The 11,751-nt window shown below is 35.9% G+C and overlaps 1 protein-coding gene across 1 annotated transcript in view; it reads right to left on the reverse strand.

Annotated features, from left to right (window-relative positions):
• Positions 1 to 11,751, reverse strand: part of LOC101739015 (cyclic nucleotide-gated cation channel alpha-3) — a 92,630-nt gene that overhangs the window by 30,792 nt on the left and 50,087 nt on the right. The window contains exon 5 of the mRNA XM_062672612.1: positions 10,754 to 11,251. Coding sequence (XP_062528596.1) covers positions 10,754 to 11,251 — 498 coding nt within the window. The remainder of the gene's footprint in view (positions 1 to 10,753; positions 11,252 to 11,751) is intronic.

Here is an 11,751-nt window from a genome sequence, read left to right on the forward strand (position 1 = left end):
GCATAACGAACCTAGTAACCAAAACCTAAAATCTGTGTGCAAATTTTTATATAGAAAATTGTGCGACATATAGAAAAAAAGGGTTTTCGCCAATTTACAATTAAATAAATAGAGCTCGAGATTACATGAAAACACAAGAAGCCGATTCTTCGAAAAAAAACCAGATCCATCTTATGTTTTTCTAAAAGATACAATCTAAATTCTTGTAAAATAGTATAATGGCTGACAGATAAAAATAAAATTAAAAAATAATTCCTGAACGCTCTTTATTAATGAGTAATTTAAAAGAAACAGTCATGAAAAACTATTCGTTATTAGTTTAGGTTCTAATTACTAATAATAACCAATATTTAAAATTGGTATGTACAGAATACATAAACGAAATTACCAGATAAAAAAAAACCAAAAAAATGCTTCTCTTAGTGACATTTGAAAATCACGAACTCGAATAATGTTTGGAATTCCCTGTCATAAATGTATGGTACTTGCCCTTAATGCTTTAAATGTTCGCGGGTGCGGAACTCAAAATGGTTGTCATTAAACGGAATGGCCTCTACATTAAAACACCTCTTGCAGTCCTATTACAACATTGTACTGAACAACAGTTTCAGTAGCCTTCGAAATAGCATTTAAACTTTAATGTTTAGTACTCTTCTGGATCTTAAATAACTTAACAGTTTAGTGAATAAAGTACAGTGTAGTACAAACATTTAAATTAATTTTAATTCACATTCCTTCAATATTACGTTTTTAGGATAGCACTGACAGAAGTTTCAGCTAGGAATCTATTGTTGCCCTTACATTATCTTTCACACTCTACGGTAACTTCTAATCCTTTCATTTCAACAAGATCTTTAATGTGCTTAAAGAACAAATTTAAAAATTATTATACAAATCGTGGCTGTCAGTAACTCGGTTAACACAACTTTGGCGAAGTTGAAGTTTCTTACAGTTTATTAGCTAATCAGCCAAAGAATTTTAGTTTCTCAATTTAAGTTAGATTAAGTACCTAGAGAAGACTTCCGTGAGGACCGCTCAAACGTGGACAAGATCCTTTACGTGTAGGCGTTTTGGGACCAAACCGTCTCTCGGGTTAGATTTTGGAACATTGGGCCGACTGCTACGCAATACCGAGGGGACGGGCTGAATAGCACACCGTCTCTACATGCAGCTGCTGAGGCCGGTCCTTGACCCTGACAGTGGCTGCAGTGGCACCACATCATTTCCATCAATGCAACACGTATGTTGGCAAGAATACCACTTTGGATTCTCGAGACGGAGGCACTCGTTGTTAATTACCAGTGGAGATCGCTCCATCTTAGTGTCATCCAGACAAGGAAAGCCCATTTCAAAATGTTTCAATCAATGGACAATCTCCTACATGTAAAGTTTGTCGATTTTCTCCAGACCCTTCTTTTACTAGTGGTAGGACCTCTTGAGTCCGCGCGGGTAGGTACCACCACCCTACCTATTTCTGCCGCGAAGCAGTAATGCGTTTCGGTTTGAGGGGTGGGGCAGCCGTTGTAACTATACTTGAGGCCTTAGAACTTATATCTTAAGGTGGGTGGCGCACTTATGTTGTAGATGTCTATGGGCTCCAGTAACGACTTAACACCAGGTGGGCTGTGAGCTCGTCCACCCAACAGAGCAATAAAAAAAAGTGTGTGTGTCCGCTCCGACGCACGACTGGAGTTTACTGGATATAAATATAAATTTGTGTCAGTTGAATACAGTAAAATATGGAAGTTACGTATTCTAGTGAGAATGATCCGGGAGTTGCGGAACACGTGGATGCGGTAATTAAGTAAGTCTATATAATTCACTTTTACAATTAATATATAAGTTGTCCATTCACTGATAGAAGGAATTGTTTATATTTAATAAGCTTTATTAATAAATGATTTGTAGCGGGTTATATTCGGGTATCAACCCACTAACAGTTGATACGTTCAGGAATCGAACCCGAACGGCGTCCGGCCACAAGCAAAACGATGTCGGTAAATTAAACGAAACAATACGAGAAATAGTTCTATATTACGACAACACGATACACTACAGATTATTAACAAATTAACGAGACACAAAACAAACGACTAACAAATATATGAAAATACAATAATGAGAGAAACGCGCGATCAGTACGAGGCTTTGTGGCGGACTGCCGGCGCAGCAGCCCGGCGTCACCTGCGATAACGCGGCCGCGCGTTGGCTCCTGATTGGCGCGCGCACGCATCACGCAATCAGGAGCCAATCAGGCGCATAACGCATTTCGTGTGACATGCTAGTACGATTTTGGTCCCCATAATTTTCATACCCCGGGCCTATATATGTAAATCGATTCTTAAGGAGTAAACTCCAAAAAAGTGTGTGTGTCCGCTCCGACGCACGACTGGAGTTTACTGGATATAAAAAATTAAACGAAACAATACGAGAAATAGTTCTATATTACGACAACACGATACACTACAGATTATTAACAAATTAACGAGACACAAAACAAACGACTAACAAATATATGAAAATACAATAATGAGAGAAACGCGCGATCAGTACGAGGCTTTGTGGCGGACTGCCGGCGCAGCAGCCCGGCGTCACCTGCGATAACGCGGCCGCGCGTTGGCTCCTGATTGGCGCGCGCACGCATCACGCAATCAGGAGCCAATCAGGCGCATAACGCATTTCGTGTGACATGCTAGTACGATTTTGGTCCCCATCATTTTCATACCCCGGGCCTATATATTTAAATCGATTCTAAAGGAGTAAACTCCAAAAAAACCAAAAAAAGGACTTTGGTATCAGGGAGATCTGAGACCAGAGAACTCGTCTGCCAATCATAGCTGCTGAATCAAACACATAATACGTGTACATATTACAAGAATATAATGGATCAACTAAGACTTCAAGTTCACGACAGTCTGCGTGATGGAACTATTCATCTTTTCCAACAATACATACGTTTCGTTACTGAATTAAACTTCTTATTAAAGATATTTCACATATCGACGCTTGAACGGCAAACGTGACTAAGCGACAATGCGTGAACTTTACAATAGGCTATTTTAAAGTTGAAATACCTGAAAACAATTCTATTTTAACGAATCTAGCTGTAGGATTGAAATTATTTTAATAGAGCTAGAAATATATTTTTTTTTGCGCATCGAATATGGTTATTGCCTATCATTTATGTATAAAGCAGTTATTGTCGCTTAGTCACATTTGCCTTTCAAGCGTCGATATTATTATAAGTTACTAGCTGACCCGGCAGACTTCATAGTGCCTCAATCGATAAATAAAAGACCTAAACTTTTGTATAAAATAAACTTAAAACAAACAAAAGTAATCCGTCCAACGGGGGGGACATCAAAAGAAAAACAAAATTGTTATTTTTATTTAATTCCGAGCATTTTCATATTTATCAAACCTTTTAAACCTTCTCTGTACTCCCACAAATAATTCAAGACCAAAATTAGCCAAATCGGTCCAGCCGTTCTCGAGTTTTAGCGAGACTAACGAACAGCAATTCATTTTTATAACTAGTCAGGTCATAAGTATTGTCACACAGTAAAAACTTTTCTTTTAGAATGCTGGTCACAAAAAAGTTTATTGAATTCGAATTTCGAATTGTTCATGAAAATAAAAAAGTATACTTTTAGAATTTTACTCATTTTTAAATATGGAGTGGACGGACGCTTAAAGAAGACCATGTTGCAGTTATTGCGTTGCATCGTTGTGGTTACGCGCCAATTCAAATTTTTAACATACTGAAAATTTTTAATACAACCAAAAGATTCGTTTATCGTACCATCAAACGATACAATGAAGACTCTAGTGTACATGACAGGTCTAGAAGTGGTCGCCCTCGGCCTGTTAGGACTCCAGCAGTGATAAAAGCTGTGAAGGCGCGAATTAAAAGAAATCCCAAACGTAAGCAGAAACTGTTGGCCCTTCAGATGGGGTTAAGCAGAACCACGGTGAAAAGGGTGTTAAATGAAGACTTAGGGCTTCGGGCATATCGAAGAAAAACAGGACATCGTTTGAATGCTCGTCTAATGGACCTGAGACTGAAGAGATGCCGCGCTTTGTTGAAGCGGTACGCGGGAAAAAAATATCGGGAAATTCTTTTTTCGGATGAAAAAATTTTTATCGTAGAAGAGAGCTACAACAAACAAAATGATAAGGTGTACGCACACAGTAGTGAAGAAGCGAGCAACCGTATTCCGCGTGTCCAACGAGGTCATTTTCCATCCTCGCTCATGGTATGGTTGGGAGTTTCTTATTGGGGCTTAACAGAGGTACATTTTTGTGAGAAAGGTGTAAAAACGAATGTAGTTGTGTATCAAAATACAGTCCTGACGAACCTTGTGGAACCTGTTTCTCATACCATGTTCAATAACAGGCACTGGGTATTCCAACAAGATTCGGCGCCAGCTCATAGAACGAAAAGCACAAGACTGGCTGGCGGCGCGTGAAATCGACTTCATCCGGCACGAAGACTGGCCCTCCTCCAGTCCAGATTTGAATCCGTTAGATTACAAGATATGGCAACACTTGGAGGAAAAGGCGTGCTCAAAACCTCATCCCAATTTGGAATCACTCAAGACATCCTTGATTAAGGCAGCCGCCGATATTGACATGGACCTCGTTAGTGCTGCGATAGACGACTGGCCGCGCAGATGAAGGCCTGTATTCAAAATCACGGAGCTCATTTTGAATAAGCTTTAGTGTCATAAGAATCTATATTTTGTTAAGTTCCTTTTGGTATATGAATGGTTACATAATAAATAAACTTGTTTCAATTATTTTACATTAAACATGTGACAGAATTTATGACCTGACTAGGTATATATAGATAGATTTTCAGAACAACGTTATAGCGAATAATTTTTTTGCGGTTGCTATTAATTCATTAACTTGTGCGTTCGACCGTGCCCGAGATCGGTCGAGTCAAAACGGCTTCGCGGTCTTTGCCGAAGTACCTCGAAGACACTTCAAGTCGATAGCGCTCGACTCGAGGGAATCTCAGCCACAATATTTTTATCTTTCTTAGAATTTTTCAATCAAGCAGCTTAGAGTGCTTTTGTAAAAAAAACGGTGGCAGGAATCGAACAACAGGAGTAATGTTCACTTTCTTGTTTAATAAATTATGAATAATGCATAATAATAATGTACTATGCTATGTATTTATTGAATTCATGGGTGAACGAAGTTACGACTGAACTAGCTTGTAGTTATCGGAATCCATACATATCAAAACGTGAATTACCGATCTTGAGACGTGAGGTCGGATTCTCAACTTTATTATTAAACAGCTGCCTTCAATCTGTAATGCACAACTACTTCGCGGCAGAAAGATGCCATGTAGGCTTACAATATCTCTCTCTCTGTTTATTAATATATGCATCTATGCATATATTTGTAATTTAATATAAATTTCATTGCACCTACGACTATTTACTCTGCACGACCTTTTCTTTGACTGGTAGAGAATGCCTTAGGCTTAATGCCCGCCAATGTAAATTTTACATGAAGCGTAATAAATAAATATCTCATATAATTCAGTCCATGCCCAATCTAAAAATTTCGCAGGTTTGATTTTATTATTTTTCTTTATGCTGTATTAAACAATTTAAAGTAATTTATAACGAATCCCAATGGTTCGAAAATTGAAAAATTTAAGTTTTTTTTTTAAGAAATTTAAGTATCTTTAAATAAAAGAAACAATCTGAACATCCAAATGTAAGAATAAAATTTGTTTCGAAATAGGAATTTATTCCAATTATTCCAATTAAAGTTAAAGATGGTTAACCTCTGTCGTTAATCTTCAATAAAGGTTAATAACCGACGTTGTACAAGACGGTAAACGTCCCTATCTTGTTTACCTGGTTCCACATTCTGACGGAATAACTAGTTAGAAGTTCCTGTGAATTTATAACGCAGAAGTTAGTTAAACTATGTCATTTATAACCGCTACAGATTAATTTTGACAAACCGAAACATTTAACCTTTGATCGTGAGTTAGGTTAAATGTCACCCCACCGGATAAATGACTAACTTAGCGACATTAAAACTTACACTCAACAACATAGCCGCATAGCTTACGAATTAAACTATATAATTAATTTATCTGTATTAATAACGTAAGCGTCATAAATATTTGTTTTATGAAAACAGATGATAGCAGGCGCAACATTTAAATGTCAAGCTAGCTGATCGTCTAGCTTATGAAAATAACGAAAAGTATAAAATATTTAAGAAATCGGAAATAATAAACGGAAAATAAACCGTAAATGTATTTTTAAAATGTTTAATAATTTTATTTTACTAAAATGAAAAAATATCTATCCGCTGTATCTACAGTGCTGTAACAGCCTATAGAGGTAGCCGCGTACCACTAACCAGCCTACATCTACCGCGATGCAGTCATGCATTCCAGATTTAAAGGCGCGTAAGCCGTTATACAATCTTATTAGAACATATACCTTATTTCTCAAAGTGATAACGCATTCACGTCCTGTAACCACTTTTAGGGAAGGGTAAAGTCGACTAATAAAATACATTCTTTCACCGAACATAAACGTTTCTGCACAATCGACCGATGCAAGGCTCCAATGTTTATTCTACGGAATTTGTATTAGCAATTTATTAGCAATATTTTCTTGTTCTTAGGTTAATTCAGATATACACTGGATGTGTTGTGATACCACAGCGCTATGTATACCCAGTTGCATATCACTATTATTTTTCTCCACTACAATAAAAATAAATTAAGAAAAACAAAGACGCTGGTTGATTATTAAATAAGAAACCAAATCAATTTGATATGAATAGTGAAGCTATCTGTAATAAACTTTGGTTTTGGACAGGCATTTTCACAACACAAAAAAAAAACTTTAACAGGCAATATCGCGAACGGTCTATTGAGAATTGACAATGTGGATTTACAATACACAGCTACTTCTGACAGTTTCAAAGAGTGATTTATTATAAGTTTTACACTTAAATAAACATTAAATGTCAACTAGATTTCACTAAAACTATAGTAAACTAGTTTCCATATGGAGTTTAAGAATTATTCCATTTTGTGTTGAATACCAAAAATAAGATCTACAACAAATTTTCAGTTTCAAAATTTTAAACTAGTCTGAAACTCAATTCCTAATTAAATATTGAACTGTTTTTGGACCATCGCTTGAAACTGGATGAAACGAGAAAGGGATACTAAAAATAGAAAAATACGCACATTTATAGAGCTTACTGTGAGTGAATGAAATAGGATACATCATACGGTTGCACAGGACCGTCTGCTTTGAAACATCCGTACAAAGGTATAGTTTCATTGGAACAATACCTATCAAACCTTCCGGACCAGCGTACTTGGTTCATAGCAGAAATTGGCAGAACAAAATTGGCTTAAAAGAGCAGTAAAAATTGGTAACAACTAAATATTTTGTTATAAATTATCATATAATAACGAAGGACTACGGTTATATTTTCTTTCTATTAAACTCATTTACCGGACCTAATATATTTCTAAGTAACACACATAAGAAAGTGGGTAAGTTAAGACAAAGTTTCTGTCAACGATGCTGAACTCATTTGCAACTTCCCTTTACTAAGAGCATCTTTTGTTCTAGCTTCCTTTTATATATTATCCTCGAGAAACTTAATTAACCACTTAAGACGATCTTATCTCTTAAACGAATTATATTATTCATTTTTTGTACCGACTAAATTAGATATTTGACGACTTATGTACTTGGTTTTAAGCGGTCTATGAAGCTCAAAGATATCCAAACATGAATGTCGCCGTCCATCTCAATCCACTACCTCAATGTTATATTGGAATGAAGGTTGTTCCACTTTCCAAAGCAAAAAGAGTGATTACTTTGCGGCCGACAAGCCGTGTTGGTTCAAAATCACTATGACTCAGTGGTTTCTACAAATCTTGCCATTCTCTATCTGTCTATCATCCAAATTTTTATAATTCTATTAATCCTTAAATGTAAGTTAGTATAAAGATACCAGATAGCGTGGGAGGTTTGATTTATCTTATTTTTACCTAACTACCGTTTCATTCTAAATAATAATATTCTAAACATATCTCCGCAAAATATATTTAGCACCTAAATAGTAGTAATGTATACTATTTATATGTATCATAAAATAATACTACTACTAATCAGTTTTTTATTATTATTACTTAGATGACTGGACGAGCTAGCTACCGGAGCCCATAGGGATGTCTATACAACCTAAAGCCACCCACTTCGAGACATGATTTCTAAGTCTTAGTTTTACTGTACAACGGCCCCACTTTTCACATTTCACGGCAGAAATAAGCGGGGCGGTAATACCTATCTGTGCGTACTATTAACATGAGCTATCGCCAGTAATACCTTAATAATAGTTGTAGTTAATCTTTGTCATATCGTTAAATCTTTATCAATAGCAGATGGCGTTAATATTATTTTTGTTAATTATAAATTCAGTTCAAATTTTTAGTGTACCACTCATGCACTTTTTCAGTAAAATTTACATGTGCAATTAGTGAGGCAAATAAGGAAAGCACGTAAGACTTATATGGACATATCGTGACGATATAGTAGTTGACGAGGCTAAGTATGGTGTCAATGAACTCTCCGGTGGCCACACTCTACGCACAAAGACAATAAACGAGAATGTTTTCACTGAATGAAATGCTTCCGTCCGATTTCTTAAATTAAACTTCCACCCCATTTCTTAGGAACATCAAGACATTTATCTGAAAACGTTTAACAGAAAAAAGTACGCGTTTATTTGACGAAGGACTCCACAATGCTCTGGTGTGTTTGGACACAGAACTCGTCACGGGCGTGGCTCCGGGCCGGCTTTGCAATGACAGGCCCCTATTTCATGCGTGCCATATGAAACTGTCAGCCTCCCGAGCGAAGTGCAGCTTTTATTCAGCCGACCGACTTCGCATGGCCGTATTTTTTCCCACTGGCAAACACAAATGCCTACAACGCTTACGACAGTTGCTTTGTTTAAAAACATTTCGTTTATATATATTTTTTCAAACTATTCAATTACAATCAAATATTTTGTTGATAACCTCATTTTCTTGTAAAGATGTTTTGCATTAAAACAAGCATGTTTGGATAAAAAATTTGCATTTGCATTTACCGTCAACCTTTAACCGCAGATGTTTGCTCTTAAACTACAATTGCCGAATTCGAAGTTGTTGGTACATTAACCTCGTAAAAACGTAAACATCGCACCCAACTCAGTAATATTTAATCGGAAGGAAAGCTTGAATAAATCAAAAACTTGTTTTGCGGCCAAGGGAAATAACAAAGAGAAATTAAGGAGTCTAAACGTTAAAGATGTAGTAAAAACTGGGCTCTAATTCGTTCGAAAAATACCCAGAAGAAAAGGAAAAAGAATTTTAAATTAAACTGAGGAGAATTTGGCCTTGTCTCATTAAGTTTGATTTTAAATATTTAGCCTATTCATACTGTAATAGCGAGCAGGCTATTGAACTTTCTATTACAAAACCTATACAATAATGTTACTGCCTCAGAAGACAAACGAACAAACGACTTTTACATTATTACTCTCTAATGCTTACATCTTTTGCTTGTCACTTATAGCATATAGAAAAGCTATTTTAAAATATTTATAAGGTGATTTAGTCCGTTGAGTATTATAGTTTTATAGTGTAAGTTGATGTATAAAATAATATGTTCGTATTGTGTTGCTTTTGTTTTTTTGTAATTTAAATTTCTAAATTTCTCTTCTCTGTTCACTTTCTACTTATATGTGATTTTGATTGTGGAAACATATTTGGTTATTGTTTTAGCTATATTTTCTAAAATATTATATGTTTGTATTGTACTGTTTGTTTTCCAAATAAATAAATTACATAATTCTTAATGTAAAAGGAAAAAAAATCTAGAAGACTGTGGAAACCATTTTAAATTTACGATACGATTTAAATAAAATGGTCTCTATAACTTCTATAGCTCTGACCGAGCTGGCTGTGTGATCGTAAACATATAAATTGAGCAGGCATACGGGTACATAAGGCATAATCGTGAACTGCTCCTGTGACATAATACCGTCCTAGTACTTCAGGGCCGTGTAAAATTACCGTCGGCGATCCCAACTTCAAAGGTAAATTAAGAAACCCGCATGTGGAGGCCGCATCGCATCGCAACGAACACAAGCCGACCGCCCCTCGCGGGTTTAATTTTAAATGAGCCGCGTAGGTAATAAGGTCAGCGTAGGCAAAAATGATTTGTCAAGTAGTTGTTACTAGAAAATTTGTATCTCCTTATTTCTTACTAGATGATCCAAATCGCGACATCGTATCAAAATTTTATTGTACTCACTTTTTTAATGTTGTTTTTTTTAGATTAGATGAGTGGACGAGCTCACGGCCCACGTGGTGTTAAATGGTTACCGGAGCCCAGAAACATTTACAACGTAAATACCGTCACCCACCTTGAGATATAAGTTCTAAGGTCTCAGTATAGTTACCGCGGCTACCCCACCCTTCAAAACGAAACCCATTACTGCTTCACGGCAGAAATAGGCAGGGTTGGTAACTACTCGTGCGAACTCACAAGATGTTCTACCACTAATAAAGACCAGTGTGTAATATAAACATCTAATATAAGTTCTTTTGAATGACAATTTTTCTCCGGCTTAACGCATACACATGCATTTTCTGTTGCATAAACAGATTAAATAAAAAATATTAAAAATAACTTACCGATTGTCGTGAGCGCCAATGTGCACCAATAATAACTTTGAAGATACTGTTTCACTACATCGGCCGTTTCCGTATCGTGATACACCCAGTTTTTACTACCGAAACCATTGTTTTTATATATTATATGGTACAAGCACCCGTTCCAATGGAATATCACTAACAAATAATGAATTAAACTTGTTGACCTAAACAAGTTAGGGTAGTTTGTGTGTCGCTCAGTTCGGTCCATAAACGCCCAAAAACGATATATTTTCACTAATCGGAACGAACGTAATATTGAATTAAAGCCGATGGATAGATAAAGAAAGTCCAACGGCAACAAACACAGACAGTCTATATAGAACGTGGTAGAGTTCATGTAATGCGCTCTCAGCTTCGCCGCATCCGTTTGTAGCACGCCATCTTCTAGATATCCCGTCCGAAAATGAAACAAAATGTCCGCCAAATATAGGAAGTCCGAAAAATAGTCGAGGCAAAACCACACTATTAATGTTTCACCTGAAACAAAACATAATTCTAATGGATAGGACTTCACATGTTCGTAATCAATTATCTTATATCTTTAAACGAGCAATTCTTGTATATATAAATATAATAATATATATAATCTGAATCTCGGAAATGGCTCCAACGATTTTCATAAAATTTAGTATATAGGGGATTTGAGGGTAGATAAATCGATCTAGCTACGATTTATTTTCAGAAAATGTTGTTTTATTCGTGTTTTCAATAATCAACTTTATCGATAATTTTGATATATTATTATTATTCTGTCGGTGAGATCGAAAAATATTATTCATATTTCATCATTTTATCAGTATGTAATTCGTATTTAAATATAATTTCTAAGAAATCAATTTATCAACAAAAAAAAGACCGAGCTAAGTTCGGTCATTATCTAGTAATATAATATAATATAATCAAAGATAATAAAAAGGAAAGATGAATGAATGAACGAATGAGAGTTGAAAACGAACGTAACAAAGGCCGTGAAGATT

The sequence above is a fragment of the Bombyx mori genome, chromosome 15 (genome assembly GCF_030269925.1).
Source record: "Bombyx mori chromosome 15, ASM3026992v2".
Classification (NCBI taxonomy): domain Eukaryota; kingdom Metazoa; phylum Arthropoda; class Insecta; order Lepidoptera; family Bombycidae; genus Bombyx; species Bombyx mori.